General features: G+C 42.8%; 1 protein-coding gene across 2 annotated transcripts in view; it reads right to left on the reverse strand.

Annotated features, from left to right (window-relative positions):
- Positions 1-16,140: 16,140 nt before the first annotated feature.
- The window catches only part of RAP2A (RAP2A, member of RAS oncogene family), a 34,059-nt gene continuing 26,019 nt past the window's right edge, over positions 16,141-24,180 (reverse strand). For both annotated transcript variants that reach the window (XM_068419598.1, XM_068419589.1), the window contains one exon: positions 16,141-20,187. In XM_068419598.1, coding sequence (XP_068275699.1) covers positions 19,950-20,187 — 238 coding nt within the window. In that variant the 3' untranslated portion in view covers positions 16,141-19,949. The remainder of the gene's footprint in view (positions 20,188-24,180) is intronic.

Consider the following 24,180-nt stretch of genomic DNA (forward strand, 5'->3'; position numbering starts at 1 on the left):
TAACAAATCCCATTTAAGTGCTGTTCTTTTTATTTTGGCTGCTGCTGCACAGAAAAAAGTTCATCAAGAGAGAGGACTATCTGCTCATGCCAGAGCTTACTGAAGAAAAATAGGCTTGGGGTTTGGATTTCATTTTTTTTCATTGCAAAGAGGCCCAAATCAGTCATAGGGCTTCTCATTTCCATCACTGAGCCTGCAGATGATGCCCTCTGGGTGATGCTGTCTGGGAGCACGGAGCTTCCCATGATGGGTGCAAATCATCCATTTCCCGACCACCTGGCAGCGGTGCAACAGGAGCACCAGGGAAGGATGGCAGCAGGGAGAAGGTTGGTGTCCTTGGGCATGTTCATCCATCCGTCAGGTTGTCCTGAGGCCACATGGGGACAAGGATGGTCAGGAGTGATCTGTGCACCAGCCAGCTCGTGCTGCTGCACTGGGTGCTGACCAGGGCCACATGTCATGTGTCCCCATGGGAGACATCCATCCCGAGGGGAAGTACGTGACTGGCGTGTTACCATTTTCATGTGTTCATTAAACAGCACTGATTGCAAATTAACAATCTTTTAGCCTGCATTAGAATATTGTCATCGAATAACTGCGCGCAGCATGAAAATTGCCATTGATGGCAGGGCAGTTCAAGGATGAAAATAAGTGCCCTTTGAAGCAGGATATGCACAGCTACTTCTTCTGCAAGCTGATGGCTTTCCTGGGGTAGCCTGACCTGGGCAGATAACCACACGGAGCAAACGTGAGTCAAATGCTTTCAGCACATCCTGGGGAAAACAAAGAAATGCTTGGGACTGTTTAACTGGGCACAAACACTTGGCAGCGTGCTCCAAGCACCAGCAGGGCTGGTCCCTGAGCCGCACCGCACCGAGATGAGGTGCCCTGACAGCAGGAGCCAGGATTTGCCCCCAGGTGATGGAGGCAGCTGTGTAAGTCAGGGTCTTCAGCCAGCTCTGTGCCATGAGACCACCCAGGGCACCTAAGCTTGTGCTCCTGGAGGGGTGTGACGGGCTGGGACCAAGAGTTGGTCCGTGCCCACATGGGCACTGAGTATTTCAGGAAGACCTGTGGCTCTGTGCAGAGCCCCTTAGGCAAAGGGGTTTGGGTGCCGTACGTCCCTTAGAGCACACATCGCCCTCATGCAAGGCAAAAATGGGGGTGGAGGGTGGAGGCAGGGGAGAAAGGAAACAGCTGCCTCGTGTATGAAAAGATTTGCCAGGCTCCCATGGTTAGATTTAATAGCTGGGTGCTGCAAGCCCAGGAGAACAATGTAATTTATGTCATTACTGCTAAAAGGCTGGTTTGATGGTGAGGGCTTCATTTGAGTTGCCTAAAATGTTTAACAAAGGGGAAAGTGAAAACAAACATGAATGTTGTAATAAAAATGATGAGGATTTTGAGGAGACTGCCAGGCACATTTTTTCAGTGGTACAAAGTTCTCTCCCCAAAAGTGGCTCATTTTGTCTATTTTAACTCCAAGACACGAATCTGGAGTTAAGAGGTAGAAGGAAATAATTAGGTTTTGCTTTAACTACACAAGTTGCTGGAACAGTATTTAAGTCACCCTGTTGTGCTTGAATAGCAGAAGCGATGGTGTGCTTTTTTCATTCAGAATTAATTTCCTCTTCTTGAAAAATGACTTCTTAAGCTTCTTTTTAAAGTATTTTGAGGATGGGAACGGAAGGAGACAGAATGGGTCCAAAGGGAGGGGGTCAGGGTGTTTGAGCAAAACCCAGCTTTTCTACCAGTACATTGAATACGACAATCCTGTCCTTACAGGAGCAAAAGCAATGTGTGCGGCTGACCCCGCTGTTCCACCTGCTTCTGTACACGGTGCTATTTTTAATGCGTCATCTTGTCCAGCATTGAGTGGAATGTGGCAGGAACTCGAGTTAAAAAAATACAATCAGCAAAACTGCTGCTTCACGATGGCACCGTCACACCACTTGCTCTCAATTCTGGCTGGTATGAGGCCATATGGTGCTGGGTGCCGCCAGCCCTCTCCCCGCACCTCGGCAAATGCCGCTGTATGCTGCGAGGGGAAGCACAACGCAGAGGTGGTAAATTCGCAGGTTATTTCAGCGACTTGCTGAAGGTGGGTCAGGGTGCTTTCCTTGGCCGTCTGCTCATCCTCTGCCAGCAAAACACATCAAAGGACTCACACAGCCTCGTAGTGAAAACTGAGGCAGCATCGGCCTCTGATTTACTATTTGGGCTGGAGCACTTCTCTGAGGCATTTTTTGGCCTTGGGCAGCCAGTCAGCATCAGCTGCCATCCTAGAAAGTGTCCTCCTGCAGCGGCTGCCATCCTAGCCATTGTCCTCCTGCAGCATCGCTTAGGATGGTGGTGCTTAAACTACTGATATGAGGAATCCACCACAAAGCTCCCCATACTGCAAAGATGGCTGTGCTTGCTTGTATTTGCCCACCATTTGACGCCACTGGGCTCACTGGGAACAGGCCAGGTGCTGCCAACCCCTTCCCCGCAGAGGCATGTACTCCTTACACTGCTCCCTGCTCCCACCATAAAGCCCTTCTCCCTTGCACAGCCATAGACAACTGCCGGGGGGGGGGAACTTGTGAGATGATGGTCACCCACCTCCATCCAGCAAGCCTGGTGTTTGTTTGCTGTTAATCGCAGACAAGATTTTGCGACAGAACTGCTACTGGCCATTCAGATTATCTGCTCCAGTGCTTTGACAGACAGCTGGTAAAGCAAATAGTAACAATCCAGAGAAATTATCTTCATTTGCCTGTAAGCACAGCATCATAACGCGAGGCTCAAATGAGCCTCTTTTTTTGGCATCAAGGTCAGCGTAGCCTTTTGCATATGGCGTAGATTACAATAAGTCCCAGCCAGGCACAGCGTCTCTTTGCCAAGAAGCTGTGTTTAAAACGTAGATGCGTTTTGCTGCTCTTGTCAGAGATCAGCTTACAGAAAGGGCTGGCAGTGGGCTTTCCAGTCTCATGTGTGCAAATACTTGAATACTTTCAGATGAGTTTTAAGAATACATTGATTTACTTTTTCTTACTCTAAGACTTGTTGCTACACATAGGAGATGGTCACTGATTTAGAATCATAGAATCATAGAATGGTTTGAGTTGGAAGGGATCTTAAAAATCATCTAGTTCCAACCTCTCTGCCACAGGCAGGGACACCTTTCATGTAGACCAGGTTGCTCAAAGCCTCATCCAACCTGGCCTTAAACACTGCGAGGGAGGGGGCTGATTTCCCATCAGCTTTAACAGTACAAGACGAGGGATATGCACCCCGGAAAAGCCTACCCGATTTTCATGATGTTGTTCATCCCATTCCCTCTCCCTTCCCCCCTTATGCAGGTAATGTTACATGGCATTTTCATGTAGTGAAAAATATGCCTTCTGTTGAGCAAGCCAGACTCACGGACTCTGAACATCTCTGTAACTTAAGGGTCTGCCATTGGTTTTCTGTGCCTTTCTTTGCACTGGTGTGTGCTTTGCAGTCCCGTTCTCCTTTGACTCTGACACCAAGGGAAACACGGTGGCAGGAGGGAGGTGCTGCAGGCAGGACACGCAGGCAGCGATGCAGCTGCCAGGGCACAAGCATCTCAGGCTGTCCACGATGCACCATGACACAAGACCTCCACAGTGGTGGGGCATTTGTGTCAGGGGTGCCTGGGAAACCTCTGCCTTCTGGTTCGGCTGCTGCTGGTGGGCCTCCACCCGAGCATCACCGATGGCCCTGCCCGGCTGCGAGGGCTGTGTGAGGACACACGTGGCGCACGCAACCAGCATTGCACCAATCTGTTGGTTTTACGAGAAACTTTTCCTTTAGTCAGCGGACCTGGAGTCTGTCCTCTGGCTGGCTCCTCCGTGGAGGTTTCCAACAAGGAGATAGCTTCAGCACTGGAGCCAGCTCGGACCGGGCACTGCATGGAGATCTGACTCAGGCACTCAGGTTGCCAGATAGCCACCAGCTGGCAGAGTATTTTGATCATTAATAATAGCAAGATTAAATGCAAAGCAGCAACTGTGTTTCCAGAATGAGCTGAGGTCTCAGCTTTACTGCCTCTGAAAACAATCTGGTTTTCCTTGAACGATCCAGATCCAGCATGTTTAGTGCTCCTGGAAGGACTTTAGATCTCCTTCAGGTTCTGTTCATCATGTTCGTACCATACGTGTGCTGTCGCTGTCACTGGGTGAGGAGGTCACCAGAAAGGGTCAGGCACTGTTCCAGGCATCAACATATAAAGCACATTTGACTGACTCCACTGGACCGTCCCACCCGAGGCAGAGCATTTGGTGCACTTTGTCTTTTCCTCTGTTTCCAGCAGTGGCTTCTGAAATTTCAAGACATTGGTTTGGGCAGCTCTGGAGTATTATCGGTGTTGCTGTGCTTTTATTCCTCTCCATCACTGTCCATTTAAGTGTTGTATCCATTTCAGCGCTATCAATTTCTTGCTGTGGTTATCACATGCAATAAACTCCACTGCTTTGTATTTGTGCTGTCTTCAGATGTTTTCCCTTTTGGTGTTGCTGCGAGAAGGTGCATGGACTCTGCTGGACCTACATTTGCTGTACAACTCACCGACTGTCACATCTTCACCTCTTGGTCTCATTGTATTAGTCTCATCTCTAACTTGAACAATTCTTATTTTTTCCCTGCTGACTACAGAAGTTTTGTGTATTGCTAATCCTTCTCGTTCTCATCTCTGGCTCGCTTTGCTCTTTCTGATATATGCTGTGAAATGGCATGCTAATGATGCTCTACAGTATTTCAAGTAGGGGTACAATAAATTTATAAAGAAGCTCAATAGTTTGTCAATTTTCAGATTTGCTGTCTTTTTTTGAGGCCAGGTTGTTGAACACAATAAAGTGCAATTATGCCTGGATCAAAGTGACTTGAATTAGTCTAGGACATACGGTCCATATATGATGAAAACTTTCAAATCATCCCTTTCTACGTGCATCTCGAAAAGAATTTCCACCCACAGTTGTGCTATGCACCTGGTTTTCCCAGTTAGCACCAGAGCCCTCCAGCCTTCCCCAGTATTTATGAAGCTAGCTGTATATCTTGCTACTTCTTCCCCTGCACTGCTGTTCCAGGTCATTAACAGCTCTATTAATCACTGTTGCCAGTTTGGAAGGAGAGCATACCCAATTCCTCACCTCTCACTGCATTAAAATGAATCATTTTTCCCTCCTCCTTCATCTCCTGCCTGTTTCAGTTGATAATCAGAAACATCTTTTGCCCGCTCTTGCCACTTCAGTGCCTTGAGCACCTTTACTAAGTGAGTGGGAATGACAGGTTTGACAGTGCCAGCGACCTCCTCTGCCAGGTGGTTTTTGCTGACCAAGTCCCAGAGTTGTTGGCGCTGAAGAGGGCCCTGGCAGGGCACGGTGCCTGGCTCTGAGCAGAGTGGGTAACGGTGGGAAGATAAACTCCTCAGCAGGTTTCTGCGGTGTAAGTAGGATGGCATTTCATTGAAGTGCTTGAGTGCATTCCCCATTCGGCACTAGCAGTACTATTTCCTGTGCTTACAGCTGGGCGAACAGCCTGAAAGCCAGCCTTGAAGACGTGGCGATCACTTGATCTGTGTTCATGAATGTCCAGGGTATCTCCAGGTGGGAGATGCTCCATACTTCCTATCCCACGGCCTTGGAAGAGACTTGCAGAGAGGAGGGCAGCCTTTGCAGGAGTACAGCACATTTGCTGCCCCGAAGAGCATCTACCTGGGAAGATAACCAGCAGGAGAGTTCGTAAAACAGAGGCGGATTTCAACCGCCTGCAGAACAGGCACTGGAAGTGAATTTCAAATTCATGTCAAGTGCCGGCAGAAGGAAGTTGCTTCTAAAAGCCATGCTCAATCAGGGAATAGATACACCCCGTGACCTTGCATCCCATCAGCACCGCCTTGGTGCCATGAATCTCAATTAGCACCGGCAATGCTCACAGCAAACATTAAACAAGCATCTCCCGGGCTGGAACAACTCATTGAAAAGCCGTTGGGTGGACAAAGGAGAGAGCATGTTGTCAGTAAAACTTACCACGCATCTAAACAAGAGAAAGTGACAGAGTCTGTGAGGACTTCAATGAAAGCTGCTTTTAGCTTGAAAATATGAGGAGAAAAGGAACACAATGAAATACAAAGCCCAGCTCCTGTCATCCACTTGGGGACGGCCCTGCTGACTCTGTTTGAGGGAAGCTCAAATGGGCAGGCCGTGCTTTGCTGCTTCCAGTTTCTAATAGTGATTGTCTGTGTGATAGGTGATGAGCCCAGGTTTTGCATGTGGCCTCAGAGGAGCTTGCACCCACTCTCTCGCCTGAAGAGCAAGGGTCTCTCTTCACTGAAGAAGAAGAAAGTGAGGACATACTGGCACACTTTGCCAAATGACCAGGTCACTTGCTCAGGCTGCAGGTACAAGAGCCTCCCTGACCACAACCTTCATTTAACAAGTTACGAACAAAACTATATTTGGCAGATGAGGCTTTCATCACATGGCAGCACGTTAGCGTGTGTCCCATGAAAGGGCTGGGCACTGGTGCGGGTGGAGGAGCAGAGGCCTGAGCACCATTCTTCCTCCACCATCAAAGGGAAGGGGCCCCCCACGGTCATGGCCCAGCGAAGGGGCCATCCTGGGGAGGGGGATGCCTGCATCGGCCAGCCAGGACATTTCAGCCCCTCTGGTGTTTCTTCACCTTTATTTCTTTATCATCTCTGCTCAGGGCAGGGCCAAGCCCTTCCTCGAGAGGGTTGGCCATGTCTCACCAGCCTGGCTTGACAACACCCAAAATCTTTGGTGGCCTCATCTGGGAAGACACTTCTGCATGTACCTTCCTCTTCCTTGCCCAACTCAAAGATACGTGGGTCTGAAACAAGATTAAATTTCTTTCTTTTTTTTTTTTTTTTTTCCCCTTGGAGGCCATTTCAGGCAAACTGATTTTACTAGGAGATGTCAGCTGGCCTCAGCCTGAAAAAGTTTTTTTGGAAAAATTGTTTTTAGCAGCTCTAAGAAAACGTTTCCCTATAGGTTTGTGTCAGTGTCAGTGGAAACTGCCTGCTTGAATCACCTCACAAGGACCCTTCAGAGCAGCTCTCAGACGCAGGCAATTTTGATGGTGAGAACAGGCATTTATTTCAGCTATCACTTTTGCTTTCCTCTTTAGGAAATGGAGATCATTTAGAGGTTTTCTTTTGGTGGATTTTATTGGATTGCCATGGTTTCTGAGGGGGGAGTTCACATGCTGACTTCTCTCATGTAGCCATTTTCTTATTGCTCCTTCTCCAGCTGCAAATTTCTCTATCAGTTAAAGCAGTTACTATTATTACAAACTTTTTTCCACGTTTCTCCTGGGTTTTGCATGACAACCAAAGTCTGTCTGTGGAATCACTCCTTCCTCAGTCTGTTCAGGGCATCCCGTGCACTCATAAGCGGGAGTGCACCACGCTTGTCGCTTAAATAATTGGCTGTAGGAAGATCTGCCTCCTTGGGCAAAGGGCTGGAGAGTCCCCAGAGGAGCTCGCTATTTATTACCACACTGCCAAACAGACCGGTGAGTTTGCTCTTACGTATGTAGCCTCCGAGATCAGGTTCATAAAGCATTGCTCCATTTTTCCCTTCTTCCCCACCGCTTAAGGATCAGGGAAAGCATTAGCGTCTAGAACCAAGACGTGTGCAAGAGACAAGTTCCCTCCTTGCTTCCTCCTTTCCCATCCACCAAGCTAGAATGTGAAGATCTCCCCACTAAAAAGCATCTTCTATTCCCTCTGACCATTACATTTGTGAGCAGAAATGTGCTGTTACACACAAACGCACCCTTCACAGTTTATAGCAGCCCTTTTAAAATAATTCTAGCCAACTTACTAAGCCTGACCTCCTGTTTCCCTGGCATTGCAAAGGCTGGCTCTATTCAGGCCGTCCCTTTCCAGGAGATTCCCCATTTGAGCACTTGAAATGCTTTTTGTCTCTTTCACCACGTACAGCACTAAAAGGTCTGGAGTAGAGTTTATGTTTACCCTGACTATTTTCATAAGTCCAAGACTTACAGAGCTACTTCTTACTTCATTGGGATTTTTCAAACAAGGGAGGAAGAAAGATTGAAGCTCTGAGTTTTCATAACAAACAAAAATAATTCAAACTTCCTTTCCTCCCCTGTTGCCTTACACTCTGTATAGGCTGACACACTTAGAAGCAGAGCGGTTCTGAAACCAATGGTTTTTCAAGTTCCTTTAGTTTCAGAGTTTAACTTTTATTGTGGTTTATTGTTACTACAGGAGGGAAAGAGAAACTAAAAAATCATGTTTTTTAAAATAAATTTCACTGCAAGTGATTGTTAGCCCATTAAAACAAAAGGCTGATGATAAAGGTTACATGCGTGTCTGGATAAATTACTAGTAAAGGGTCTGTTAAGTATCAGCAGAGGAAAGGATTTCTTATTCCCAGACTTGAACATGACGTATGCAAAGGCATCTCCCTGCTGCAACAGGAAAAAGCTGGGAAGGACAAGTCATTTGAGATCCTTTGCTTCTGGGGTCTCGAGTTTAACTCACCTTTGAGGCACTCAGCTGATGGAAAAGCAAGTGCTCACCTTTTCCAAAGTCTTTTTTACAATAGTTGTGCAGAAGAAAGGAGTCGGAAAAAATCAGTCTTAGCTGGAAACTAACTTTTTTTTTAACTGAGGATCAACTATGACCTTCTTAGAAACGTTCAATAGATATTACCAGGACATTTTATTTTTTACAGACTTTTAAGATAGGCCTTCAAAAGCCTGCTTTTACCATCAGCGTCTGACTGGTCCTGGCAGAACATTTTAAATGCTGTTGTACTATAATCACTAGACGAGGAGCCTTGCCAAGTTTCACTAGATTTTGATTTGGCTCTTCTGTAGGAGCCTCAGAAACCCTTCGGTCTCCATGACTCTACTGTTAACTACAGGAAAAACTCCTGTCCCGCGCTCTCAGCTAGTTGCTTCGGTCAGTATTAGAATAGCCAATATTGAGTGTTTTGCCAGTGACAGCAGTAAGTTGTGCCTATGGAGAGATGGGCAGGTAAGAAATACCCTGCCCTTTGAAGAACCTGAGATGTGCTGGCAGAGAGACATTCAGAGAGAGGGAAAACATCCTACACGCTACCCTGACACAAGGTTTCCTATCACCTCCTGCGCCTTCAGTGACTTGTAGGTGGCCAGGTCCTCTTCTCATGCCCTGAACATCTCCGAGTAGAGAACTGACTTCTGCATCTCACTTGATGTGACTCTCTGGAGAGGGTCCCCCAGGACTGCGACATACCATTTCCAGCACCAGGATGCTACGGCTCTGGCTTGGAGGCAGGGCAGGCATGCCAAGGGCCAGGGCCCCAGCCACCCTGTGAGGTGGCGTGGTCTGCAGCTCAACCGCAGATAGCAGCGCATGGGTTTTGTTAAGGCTGCTGTCAGAGTGGAGTACAGGAGGCACATCCTGGAGAAAGCCAGCTAGAAACGTGCCCGCAGTGCAGCATTACAGGCATTGCATAGCACTAGAAACCAACACAAACAGCACATCGCGCTCTGGGGCATCAAGCCGCTTTGCTCTCAGTGCAACTCAGCAAAATTAATGCATTGAAGCATCCTAACAAATCTGAGAGCATAGATGCTGAATTACCCCGCCAATACACCTTTGGCACCGTGTTTATCTCGGCCAGTACGTGGTTGATTCATCAATCAGTCAATGGCCAGAGCTTTTATAGAGTCTGTCCACACAAAGCCAGGGCAATGAGAGATCTGCTCTAAGGGGATTAGAGGGAATCTCTGCTTAATTAGTCTCAGAGGACTGATCTCAAAGATTATTTCTTAGACAGAGCAAAAAGAGCTACCAGGTGATCTTTGGGTCAGTCAATTACTGCAAGTATCAGGCGATGTGACAGAAAACCACACCAATTAAGACTTCTGATCCAGAAGAAATCTGGTAGCAGAGATATTTTGGGACTCTACTGACTCACAGCTGGTCAGCAGTTAGCACAGACCATACCCCTCTCACAGGGTGGCAGAGCAGTGACCTCTGAAATCACCGCAGCCCGATTAGCCCAGCTTACTTGGAAACCTCCTCCACAGCAGCTTCTTGAGGCAGACCAAGTATTCAACATGCCCTGGTTGTGTAGTTCCTGACCAACACCTTGAAGAGAAGGGTGGTACCCCACCCTTCCTCCACGATGGACAGCACCTGAAGGTTGTTTTTTAAGGAATACATAGGTTTAAGAGCCATTACATGATCAGTTAAAGTAGCTGTGTATTTCTAAACATATGAAGTCCCAGCATCTTTTTTTATACTTTGATCAGAGATCTTTATGGATTACTTTGATATTGCCATCCAAACTCTGTGAGAAGTCAGAACCCTTCCCCTCCCCCCGCCAGTCTTCTCTTTTCCCTCCTTTTGTTTGCATTTATACGTAAATGGTGATGAACAGCAGCTGAAATTCTTTTTGTTGGAGTTACCAAGATGAGGAAACCTGAATTGGGCTTGTTTTGTTTTCTATCTTGTTTGTCTGGTTTTTACACTTTTGGTATTTTTTGTTTGTTTGTTTTTAAAACTTTAGACAAACATGCCAAAATTTGGAACAAATGAAAAATTTTAATGAGAAGGCAGCATTACAAACTTTTTAAAAAGTGTGATCTTCATAATTTCTTGGAAAACTGCCATTTATAAACAAGCAAACTAGGTTTATAGTTTTAGTGATAATAGGCTCTGTACATTTCTGAGTCAGAACGTCTCCCAGGAGCAGGGGATAAGCGGCTCCTGCCAAGAACTATTGATTCAAGAACACAGAGTCGCTGCTACATGCAAAGCTAAGACAAGATTTAAAAAAAAAAAAAAAAAAGGAAAAAAAGGGAGAAGAATCTCTCTTGTCCAACATGAAATAAGTTGTTTTCCATGTAGAAAAAAAGCTGTATGTGAGAACAGGCTGCTCACTCAAAGGCAGAGGTGACTTGTCTAGGGTGAAGAGCCGTGTACCCTGATGAGCAGTAAATCTTCCCTGTCACTATCCTTCCTCCACACTGACAAACATGAAGTTTTGATCAATGTATGTTTCTGGACAAACCAAAGAGCTCTGAAACTGGTGCCACCTTCTCCTGATGGGGAGAAAACAATGCTTATTACTTTTCAGATTTCTTGTAACTGTGAAAAGCAACCTGGAAAATGAGCATTTTGCTTTAGATCTCAAGCAGACACCAGAGCCCCCTCCCCACTGCCATCTCATACAACTTGTCTCCAGGTGGATGTTGTCTTCCTGGATTAAGGATGTCCACCTGATGATAGGTTAACTCTCACTTCAAATGCAGAGATAAGGGATTATCTGCGTAAACTATCATGCACATCACACATAGCATTCCCCTATTGAAAAGGGGAACCAGCAGACAATATGCTGTAAATGCACGCTCAAGCTTCATGGTCTCTTGACTGAACAAGCACATTCCCAGAAATAACCACAAATATGACCTTCATCAAGAAAGGGTGCCTGAGTTCATCTAATAAAGAAGTGCCAGCTCTTATGAGGACTTCTGGAAAGCCTTGAATCACAGCCATATCTTTCCCCTGAAAAATTAGGTAGAACTTGAAGAGTTTTTGGTTATCTCCCTCTATCTTAAAACACAAAGCTAAATATGAAATCCATACTGCATGTGACTCACCTGAAGAGTTGCCTTCCCCCAAAAAAATATACAATAGAGCCACACAGAAAAAAAATGTAAACTTTAGCTAAAAAGCAGTTAGAGAAATACACAGGTCTGGAAATAATCCTACCCTGTTACAGCAGCACGAGGTACAACCCTCGCGGCTTCACGGAGAAATTGAGGTGTGTTAATTCATGTTGCCTTCAGAGTCCTCATCCATTTACTTTCTATCGCTAGGAAACTTACGTGTCATTTGTTTTGCTTTGCAGAATCCCATCTTCTTTGGATTAATCAATTACTTGGGTTCCTGTAATTAATATTTCACACAGCAAATACTGTAAAGGTTAACTTATTATTGCCTTACTTAGAGAAAGGCTTCTAAGTAAAATTACGCTAACGCTTTTTGAAAGCTTTTCTTGTGACGCTGCATTGGTCATGAGCCGTCAGGCAGGTTATGATGTTTGTGCGTTCAAACCAGTCCTCTACCACTGGTGTTAATGAAGTCCACCTCTGAATCTGCTCCTGGAGGACTTCACTGTCAGCAAAGCTGATTTCTATTTCTTGAATAAGTTACATTAAGATCCACAGTTGGAAATCCTCCCTGCTGAACAGTCTCGTCCTACTCTTTCCCACTCCCTTTCTCAGCTCCCACCCAGTGTGTACATATATATATGTATAGGCACAAGGACTGTGCCTTGCACCCAGCAGTTACTATATATGAACTACAAAGGGCCGAAAGCATATCCAGTGGCAGCTGAAGAGTTTGGATGCAGAATTCTGTTGCTCTTCATACTGGGTAAACCATTTTTCAGAGGCTTATAACTTGGCCAAGTTTAGATCTATGTCCTGAGATAGGGTGTTTTTTAGGGCAATTTCCCAATGGTTCAAACCAGAAAGGTGCCAGGCCTTAACAGAATGTTTTCAAGAATTTAGCCCATGCAGAACTATGCATCTTCCTTTGTTTTATGCTTAGAAACACCTGAAACATTTTATTTAATTTAAAAAAAAAAAAAAAAAGAGAACCAAGGACTACCTCCAAATCTGAGACAGATAGATCACCCTGAGAAAACCAGAGCTCTACTAGATAGTTTGGAGAACAACAGAAAACTGAACACCTTGGCTCATATCAGAAAGTGCCAGGTGACATCTATTCAGTTTGATTATCCATTCCATCTGCAAGAACAGAGGGTGAACAGTAAAAAGAAGCCTATGGAATAACCAAGAGAGCTGTAAGCTAGTGTATATTCTCAGCTGTTGGATGAAGGCATGTTTTGTTTTTCTAAACTGTGGTGTACAACTGGAAAGCTAAGGTGCCATGCCTCAAGTATTTGGGGATGACATTTGGGGATAATGTCTTTTGGTTATTAAACTGTACAGGGATTCTAAAAGAAGAAAAAAAAATCCAAGTATTCAGAATCTTTCCCTTCAACATCTCAAAGAGCAGCTTTATACTTTTTTTCAACTAAAAGAAGTGTCTTGTAGAAGGCTGCTCTTGAGATCCAGTTCTCTGATTTACCTGCTAACTTTAGCTAGTAAGTGCTTTTGTGTAGGAATACTCTTCATCTTGGTCTGTGATAAATGCTGTATTTCTCCCGTTCAACATAACACTCTCTCAAGTTTACCTACGTATTTTTCTTGAACAATCTTTCTATTTTATATTTCACCTCTTAACCTAGATGCATCCTCATTCCCCTCCACTCCTGCCAGTTAACCACCTCATGTTCCCATTCTTCAGTGAGATTCCTGTGTGGCTGGCTGACTTTGCAAACACTCCTAAGAAAAGCAGGCAGGCATGTTATCCAGTTGCCTACATTATGTGGTTGCTGCACCATGAAAAGTTTGAAATAAATTCCCAGTGCTCCCCAAACTATTTCATATTCAAACCAAACCAAAATGTGCGAGCTTGAAAGTACACAGAAAAACAGTTCCAGCAGAGTGGGATGAAGATTTGCCATTAGCAATTCCAGTACTGCATGGTGCCTGGTTCACAGCAACATAGCTCTTCCTTACACCCACTCGCAATCCAGCCTGTATATGCAACCCACTGTCTGAGCGTCCGTGTGGGCTCTGCCTGGTCTGTGCCTCAGAAACAGAGCTAGAGCAACACCAGCTCCTGCTTCCAAGCTGGGTTGGTTTTGCTAGGCAAATAAGCATAAAATCTAGTAAAGCTTGCAGAGATACAACTCTGAATAACGTTAGGTAGCCCAGCCATTAAGACTGTGATTTTATGGGCACTTTTTCAAATAAAAGTGCCATTTGAAGATATTAAAAGACCACATAATGAGTGTAATTATAGGAGCTGAGGTAAAAAAAAAAAAAAAAGATATTTTAAATTTTAAACTAAATTCAATACTTTTTACCTCCAATGTGAGAAGGTAAGAAAAACATGTTGACCATCAGACAACCAAAGCCCAAATAAGTAACAACCAGACTCAAAATCCTGATGTATTCACAGAAGCATTAACTGACCTCCCTATGAAGAAAGATGAGAAACCTACAGCTCAAAATGTCTGCAAATTTAGTGACTGCAATTAGCACAGAAAAACAGAAAAACTCTTTCTGCAGATTTTATGGCAAAACAGGAATTATGTATAACAAGATGACTGACTAGGGCACTAGTGCATCCAAACAGAGCCAGCGGAAACTGGAAATTTATGTTTGTTAAGAGAATGGTCAAGTTGGTGCCTGCAAAAGGAAGACATGGCTACATACCGAGTACACTCGTGTGAGCCAGGCAGAGCAATAAAAACAGTTGTCAGCAATTTCAGAATAATTCTTCCTGCTCTCAGAAAAAGGATGACATTCCAACAGAGAAGAAAGAACAGGCAGCAGGTAAACAGTAAGGGAGAGAATGCTACTGAAGGTAACTTGGTAACTTGGGATAGAAGATGTAGTCCAGTGACTCTGTATCTCTCTTATGAGGAAAGGCTGAGGGAGCTGGGTCTGTTTAGCCTGGAGAAGAGAAGACTGAGGGGGGATCTTATCAATGCTTACAAATACCTTAGGGGCAGGTGTCAAGAGGATGGGGCCAGACTCTTCTCAGTGGTGCCCAGTGACAGGACAAGGGGCAATGGGCACAAACTGAAACATGGGAAGTTCCATCTAAATATGGGGAAAAACTTCTTTACTCTGAGGGTGACAGAGCACTGGAACAGGCTGCCCAGGGAGGCTGTGGAGCCTCCTTCTCTGGAGATATTCAAAACCCACCTGGACACAACCCTGTGCAACGTGCTCTAGGGGAACCTACTTTGGCAGGGGGTTGGACTGGATGATCTCCAGAGGTCCCTTCCAACCCCAACCATTCTGTGATTCTGTGATTCCCTGGTCAAGCAACAGAAGAAGTGACCAAAGATTGGTGATCCAGTAAGACTGATATCTGTGGAGGATAGATAACAAGACATTTATTTCCAATCAAAATATTTTACAAAGCTTTCTCATAGAGTCAACAAGTTTCCTGCAGTAGCTATAAGAAAAAAATGGGCCCAGAGAAGGCATTTGTTAAGAGTACAATATTCAAAGTTTTCTGGTTGTTCAGTGTTTGAAAAGGGCACATGTTGCATGCTGGCATTATTTTGAACTGTTCAGAACAGCCCAATGAATTCCTGTTGTCCCCTGTACAGGTACCTTCTCGGGTGAAACAAAAGCATATTACTAAGTTAACAGGACTGCAAGAACCTATCAGCAGAAGTTCTCCTGGAACTGGTTTACAGAATGAATGGGTAAATCAAAACCATAAAATTAGCAGTATGTGTCAGCCCTCCATATTATCCATAGAATTAGAAGCTTTTAAGATGCGCCAGCCTCAGGCTTCTTGCTCCTTATGGCGTGCGTGACATGAAAACAAAAGACTACCAAGCACCTGTCATTACTGAAAACAGGATATTTTAGTGATAGTGGCATGACCAAAATGTAACTGCTGATCAGTGCCAATTAGCTAGAATAATCCTGTTAGCATTAGCTCAACTGTTCATTTATAAATCTCTGCAACGCTAATTGTATTTGAAGTTCTTTCTAACACTAACTCCTTTTGTATGGTGCTGAAAGCCTGCAAAACACTCATCAATTGAACAGCTGATATAACAAACAATCCAGTTTTTAACCCTTTGCAACCTCAATGTTATAAAAGTAGTTCTGCATATTAATTATACCATATATTAACCAAGTTTATAGCAAGAGCCCTATCTCATCAAATACCAAGTCTTACTGATTTTATTTCAATGTATACCCCTCTAAGTAAAAAACAAACAAACAAACAAAAAACCCTTTGCTATGGTTCTTTATCAAGCTTATAACCTAAATCACAACATGCATCTGTCCATAAAAATGAAAGTATATTTGCTTTTCGCTTATTGCTATTTAATTTGTACCAGAAGAGCATTTTGGCAAGAAATACTCAGCTGAACTGCAAATAATTGACAGTGTTGTTTGAAATTACTGGGTAGCCCTAGTCAGCTCTGGATGAACTTTTTGACCAAATCAAAATGGACAATACAGGAAATACAAGGGGGGTTTCATTAAATAAATTTATTTGTTAAAATAATTTAACTCCAAATACAACTGCTGAGTTTGCATTGAGTTCTATGTACAATTCTTGTTTTATTTGAAACATCAAGGTTTAAACAACTGACATTGTTACAAAACAAACTGTTGCCCCATTTAAAGTTGCCAGTTGTATTAGAGCTCAGCTATTAACTGCGAAATACATTAATTCACCCCTGGGAAACTCCAAATCAACAGCGTTAAGCCTGATTTCAGAACCCACTTCAGTCTTTCTTCAAACCCTGATCAAGAATTAACAGATGCACAACAATGCAGATAAAAGCCTCCTGCAGTTGTCAAACATTTGCTTTTGTTGTGGAGTTTCACAATTAAAGCCTAACCAGCGCTTCGACGGCACACTGGTAAAAAAAAAATAAAATAAAATAAAAAACAAACATGCACAAAACCCCCCAACCAAATGGCTGACATCTTTAGGCAACATTCTATACAGGAAAGCAAATACCAGTAGTTTTCCCACAGAAAAGTAATAGCAACTGTAGCACTGGGGTTAGGGAGAGGCTAGAACCAGAACAGAAAATGTCACCAAAATGTTTTTGATGCGCTGAAAGGGTGGGCAGGGGGACGGTCGTGACAGGGAAAAAAAAACAAACCAAAACTGAAACAAAACCCAATGCAATTATGTTTAATACTCTTGATCTGATTCTGGTTTGTTTGCTTTGACAAGCTTTTGTGTGCATTTTTAAGGGAAAGAGGAAACAGTTGCTCTCACTATCATAGCTTAAAAGAATAAAAGTTGCAACGTTTAAAAAGAAAAAAACAACAAAACTGGAGAAATGCTGTCTCTGTAGAAAAGTACAAAGCTCTACAAGAACAGCCAAAGGAAAAGTGGGTCTTTGGAACAAATCATATTTTAAGGCATGTTATAAGAAACTTTCAAATACTATAATTGGTAATCCTATCAGGGTACAAATGAAACAGTGACCCAAGACCAACGACTCCCGCAGGGTGTCCACGCAGCTGCCGCCTGGCTCACTTACCTCCCTTTCTGCTGCCCCTATAATTTGAAAAAAAATCTCTGTCGAGTGCAACTGTCATTGATTCAAGCTCCACTATCTTCACATTAGTGGAAATACACATAGTGCATAACTACTTCCTCAGAACTGTACAATGAAAAACAACACTTACGCTTTCCCCCCGCCACGTTGTGTGGTAGCTGAACATATGGCCTATGTTTTTGAAAGTGTTAAGAGTGTAATGAAGAAACAAGACTGGGAGATATTTTCATTAATATTTTCTGTTAAAAATTTTACTGTGCAATTTTTCCTATATTAAAAGCCCATCTGTTTTATATTATGAACTTCATGTTAGGCTGCTTATATTGTACTTCATGCCATTTTCCTGGCTGATGTACAATCTGTGAGGTAAGATTTTAACATCTCTGTAAATAACATTGCATAACATGCACTTCCAACTCAGTTTCAAGGTTGGGTTTGGTTTTGTTTGGTTTTTTTTTGTTTTGTTTTGTTTTTTGACTGCTTATGCAGATCTCACACTGACAAGCTCTTTTACAGATAGGCTGTACTGCTCAATAAACCGTTTCCCAATCTAGATATTTTAAACATTGAAATATCATTAATTCAACATCTCGCATCTTGCTTAAGCATGGTGGCTGACACACTGGGTGGCGGCGGGGAAGAGAACATTCATACCATCTAGTTTAGGCATATAAGTCATGTGACTCAGAGGACCAAAGTTAAAAGCCTAAGTTTGCTATATAGTCAATGGAAAGAGGTAGGTGCCTCTAGGAGGGCGATTCAGAGCACCCAAAATGGGCATTCAGATGCCAGAAATAAACGGTGTGCCTATCTCCCTAAGAGAACAAAGTACAGTAACGAAAGCTCTGCAAGGTAGATGGGAAACGGGCTACATTTACGTTCTAGTAAGGCTTAATGTTTTGTGACATCTAATGCCCTTCGATACGTCGGTTATGGAAAGGTCTTGAAAGATCAAGGGCAGAGATGGCCAGTTCTCTTCCATTAATATGATTTCCTTTAGTTATCATCCACTGAACTATAATTCACAATGTTAAGGATATTTAAGTATGAAAATCTGCAAGGCGTTTTGTACTTGTTTCCTTTGTAACAGCTGAGAGCGTTCTTAGGAAGTTCTGCAGATGGAGGCAAAACTCTCGAACCTAACTCCAATTACAGCATTTCTAAGGGCCATATACACACACACATACACACGCAACACACACACCCCAGCACCCCTGTTTTCACTCATTTAAACACAAGGAACTACACTGTTACTGCACAAGATTGAAAAACTAATAAATGCATGGTGTTATTTAGACCACAGGCTCAGTGACTCTGTATTTTTATGGCCAATTTTACCTATAAAAGATCCAGCTCAAGACAATCTCTCCAGCATTTAAAATCTAAACATTGTGATTGATAAAACTCTTCTATACTTTGATTGTAAGACTTCGGAATAGGTATTTCTGTGCCATTAGTCATGCAAATGATAAATACTTCACTGCTATGAAACTAGCAAGTCAGAGCTCGAGCATCCTTTCAAAATAAAATATTTGCTCCCACCATTTAACACTCCAATAATTGGGGCAACCTTTGAATAGCATGTCAGGCAATTAAAGAGCCATTTCCACACTCACCTAAGGAATTACAACCATAACTATTTCACCTCTGAACCAAATGATTTCACATGGTTATTCAATTTAAGTTTTCAACATTAAAGCTATCAAATACCAAACTTGATTTTCAAAGGTTAGTTAGGGATCACACCAGAGAATATAGCCCTTAAAGGCAAGAAAAACTGTTGTCTTCAACAAACTTAAAAATGCAGGATGTTCATACTGTCCCACGAGGTTTCTGCAGAAGGGAACATATGGATGCAACATGGCTTAATTTTCCTTACAAGATGGTACTAGTTAATCTATTAAAGTGTTCCTTTTTAGTAAGGCTCAGCATTTTTTTTTCATCACAGTTGCTTCCTCCTGGTTCAGTAAAGTGATAAATAAAGATGCTTCCTGCTTTGTAAACAGAGGGTTTGTTTGGCTTTTTGCAGACCAAAACCTGAAGCGATCCTCCATTTCTGAGCAGCAAAATGAAAGATTTAAAACATTCCAATGCCAGACTGTTTCTTCACCCGTCATTTGTTTTCAGATCTTGCCCCTCCTTTCACACACTGATGCGATGTTTTCTATTTCAAGATGTGGGATTAAGTGTAGAAATAATAGCATCAATTCTGAAAAAAATCCAAACTATATAGGTCTCTGGTAGCCTCTTCCTCTAACACTGTCAGAAGTTCTGGTGAAATCAACATATTTGACTGAACAAATTTGGCCACAAGTGATAGTGCACGTCCTGAAGCAAGGTAATTAGACATTGAAAGACTTGGCTCTCCTTTCGCACTTATGCTAGTTATGAACGGTCTTCAGAGATATTCTCTCCACTGCTTTTGTTTCCCATTTCCAAAAGTTTTCCAACTTCTTCGGAAAGAGTTGCTGTTGTTGCTGTCTGCCATGACAACACATGTATGCGCGACCGGAACAACCCTGTAGATCAACTGGCTATGCCATAAAATTGCAGGTGCTCAAAGGGAAAAACGGGTGAGATGTGGTCATTTAACCCAATTATATTCAGAGTCCGTGATTGACTTTCAATGCTCAGCTCTGAGTTAATGTCGCTACTTCACTACAGATGTATTTCAAGTGACCCACAAACCAGGAAGTGAAGTAGACAGTTTTACCACCTTACAAAATTTCTGCAAATAAAGTCCAGGTTAGGTCATTTTTAATGCTATTGTATATTACACGCAGAACAGCATGGATCATCTTTGTCCGGCTGTGCTGCATAGTTCATTTGTCTAACAATTTCTGCAAAGAGCTCATCCACCATTGTTTTACTTTTAGCAGAGGTCTCCATAAAGGGGCAGCCCCATTCTTCAGCTAAGGCTCTGCCTTCACTCGATGATACTTCTCTCTCACTTTCCAGGTCCACTTTATTACCAACCAGAATTACTGGCACCTTCTCATACCTACAGTTTTAAAAAACAAAAACAACAGCAATAATTATATTTAAAAACTGGCAACATTCCGAATGTAAACATCTATTTGCAAACAGTACAGACCCAACAAAAAAAAGAGACATTTGGATGATCTTAAAATTTTACATTGAAAAAACTCTTTGCATATTTCACTTTCTAGTGATTTGTTGCACATCTCTTCCCCCGGAGCTTTCTTAGAGTTCTAACGAATGCTTCCTCCTCTAAATCTTCTTTCTCACCAGGAAATCTGCCAGGAACACTTCCAAACTACAAAAACTAGGAATATAATTACATTTTCTATGTTGGCAATTTCAGTTAGGGTGTGAGAACAGGATGGATGTCCAGCCCTCCCTTCATCATTACATCCTCCTCCTCCATGAACAGACATCATGTTGTATTTCCTGCTTGTGATAAGGATGCATCACTCTCCCTTTCAAAGGTACATTTATCTTTGGTTAATATATACAGAACTCTCATATTAGCAATAAAAGGGAGAAAACCAAAGGGCCAGTAAATTTGTTTGAAATTTCAGGAAATGGAGCCTACTTCAAGTACTGTTTACACAGAAAAGTATTGTCATATAAAAACATGTATTAGCTAACACAGAATATGTAACTCTTCCTTGCAGCATTCACATCATTATGCCAGTTAAACAAGCTGAAAAGAAAAAAAAATTAAGTTCCAGGCAATATTATCACAGTTCTGCTTCATAATCCACTTAATAATCAACTTGGACAGCACAACAGACCATATAAGCTATGAAGGAATTTATTACTTTGCACCTCCTTGTGAAGGGATCCTTGCAAATTTTTTAGAAAAATTAAAATGCCTGCCTTACTTTTTTTTCCATCCTCACATGCATAAACCCTTCTTCAGACATGGAACTAAACAAATGTTCGGTCAGGTTTTAAATTTACATATTTGACAGAGCAGAGAAGAAAACACTGGGCCTATTTCCAAAAACCTCTTACACAGGTTTTCTCATGAAAACAACGAGGTCCAAGAGAAAAAACGATTATGGCTTTTAGCACTTAAACTAAACAAAGATCTAAGAGAAACAAGATGGTTCTCTCTTAATTTAAACATGATTTTCTACTTTGTATTAGCTTAGTAGTACTGCTTTGAGTCAAATCACTCGAGTAAGACTGAGCTGTGGACAGTCATAGCTGACTCCTGCAGCAGCTGAAGATGTCACTGTCCTTAAGCCACCTATTACTCCTTCTTCATCCCTCCTGCTTGCCCTCCCTGCCTCCCAGGTAGGGCAGCAGAGCCAAGCTGGTGCATGTGCCTCACCTGGTTGAGGGAACCACCCAGCAGCTTGGTCTAACTTACCAGCCATGATGAAACTCAGCTGTCAAAGACTCTGCACTGAAACAGGGAACCTGTGTGCTCCTGTCTGCTCTACTGCACGGATGGTGGGCTCCCTCAGAGGCAGAAAGGATAAAAGCACAGTAAATTCTTTACACCACCACAGCAGTATCAAAAATTGGTCCAACTATGTCATAAGATGCAGCTGAAACTCTAAACTTTGTTATGTCTCTTTGCTAACTATGGGAATGTCATTTAATCCACAGTCTAGTGCTGTGGTCAATAATTGTAGAGAATTCCCCTCACTTTCACCATTTATCCTATCCTTGTTTACCATCTGAAGAGACACAATCCATTTCTTACTCTGTAGATATACAGTATTTAGCACAATGATACCTTTGGAACTCTTGCAAGAGCTAAGCTGCCATTAATTAAGTACCAAAATACACACAAGCATCTTGGAATCTGTCCTCCCGCATTTAAACACATGACAGCATAGTCTTTAATTACATAAGATGGATGGCACTCAACAGATAAGACAGCAATTCAATATTTCTTTTTATCTTTATTGTTCAGATGCACATGTCCTATTGTATTTGCTGTACAGCATTAAAAACCCATCAATAAGAGTGGAATCAGGTATACCTTCACTGCATTTCTTGATATCTGAGGGCCCCAAACTTCTCCCCGCCAGCTCCTCCAGGTATTCTGTATCTTCTCAATTTTACCAGTGGGAAAAATTGAGAAATTCAAAGCAGCCACTTGAGAAGCATTCAGCAAAGAAGTAGATGAGCCAGAATTAAAACACAAGATCACCTCTCTTCTCCTTCTGCAAGATCACTCCAATTTGGTGAGAAACTTACAAGGAAAAAAACCCCCACACTTGTTGCAGGTTTATAGCCTGTTCCACTGAAATATTCAAGTGCTTAAATAGGTTTAAGAACCCTAGAAAAGCTGGACAACTAAATATCTGAAGATTAGGTTAGTACAAGTATTGAGCACCTGGGAAATGGAGTGGTGGAAACAGCGAAGTTTTGTACCGCAGAACAAAAAGAAGAATTGAGGAGCTGACAGGATAGATGTGAAAAGTCTAATTTAATTTATTTGCACAGGACCATCTAGGAACTATTAGGTTAGGAACAGACAGAAGCACTTTTCTGTATTGCTTTTTCCTGCTTTTGCCTCTTGCATTTACCCTATTCACTACCTACCTTCATTACTTAAAATGAGATGGATATCCTACAGTCAATAGCCTTATTCACCTTATAATCCAGATTCATCCAATAACCACTGTACAACATTAAATTGTGTAAGAAAGTGTTTCTGCAAAACTCTCATTATGTCATCTTATCAAATACCACCTCACAGGGCAAAAATAGAGTTGCTCTTGCAAAATACATCCTTGTATTACCTAAATTTTGAGTAGTCAACTTTACAGAGAAAATACTTTTTATATATGTATATTCTGTGTGACTTTATAGATATAAAATATAATATAATTATAATATGTGTAAATATATAAATATATAAATAAAATATATAAATATGTGTAAATATATATATAAATATAAAATATGCCTGCCTATAATATATCTAAAAACTGTCTATAATATAATATATAGATACACATACATATATATAATCACAAAATTGGCCTTTCTACATAGAAAAGTCAGTATCCATTATCTAGAATAATGGAGGTTGGAATACGGCAAATAATGGGAAAACAGTCCATGGATACTGAGCAGAAGACTGGCTCCAGTATGGGTTTATGAGCTCCCATTCGGTATTGATCCTGCCAGACCCAAGCTGAGTATGGGAGAGCCAGACCAGACATCTGTGTATTGTATTCTCCAAATACCAAGATGATGATGGATTGACTGTGTGTTGCACAGTGCCATATGTGAAGTAAAAGGCTTTTACAGAAACTATATGGTTCCATGTAGTGGTTCCAGCCCCTCATTCAGAGTCCCTAAGGGTCTCCACACTGTACTTCTCAGCTTTTGGGTTCTGGTGACACATCGTGGAAGCCCTAGCTCTCAACTAAACCAAGCTCTACAAGCTCTGAAGTTCAGGCTGCCTCTCCACCCTTTACCTCCCAACACTGACAGAATTTCCTGCCTTGGTATCCTGGGCAAATTTATTTCTGATGAGTTGGAGGAGATCCCTGGTTCAACACCCTCCTTACCATGGCTGCTGATCTTGCCGGAGGCGACTTCCACCTGCCCCTGGATGCTCCCCTCGCTATTCGCAGCACTTCGGACTGGCCAGATGTTGGCACACCCACTGCTGAGCTGGTGTGCGGCAGCATGGGTCCACAACGGGAAAGGGCAATTTCTCTGATGTGGTGGAATTACATGATTCTAATAAAATTTGAAGGGAAGAACAACATCTGTTCCCCAAAGGCTTTTCACCCTGTTGAATTTCAGTGGCCCAACAGGAAAACAGCTTCTCTACAAAGGAAAAAAAGAGCCACCTTGCAATGCCCAAGCAGCAAGGCAGAACCCTTCCGCACAACCACAAAAATCAAACCCAGGAATTCACAAATCCTTCCAAAAGCTTCAAGCAGGATCTAACCTACTCACAAATACTTTTAGCAGAGCAAAAGAGCCTAAAACTCCACCATCTATACCAGAGCCCTGAAAAGCCAGACTGCTGCTGCCATTGCAGGATGCG

The sequence above is a fragment of the Nyctibius grandis genome, chromosome 2 (assembly GCF_013368605.1).
Source record: "Nyctibius grandis isolate bNycGra1 chromosome 2, bNycGra1.pri, whole genome shotgun sequence".
Classification (NCBI taxonomy): domain Eukaryota; kingdom Metazoa; phylum Chordata; class Aves; order Nyctibiiformes; family Nyctibiidae; genus Nyctibius; species Nyctibius grandis.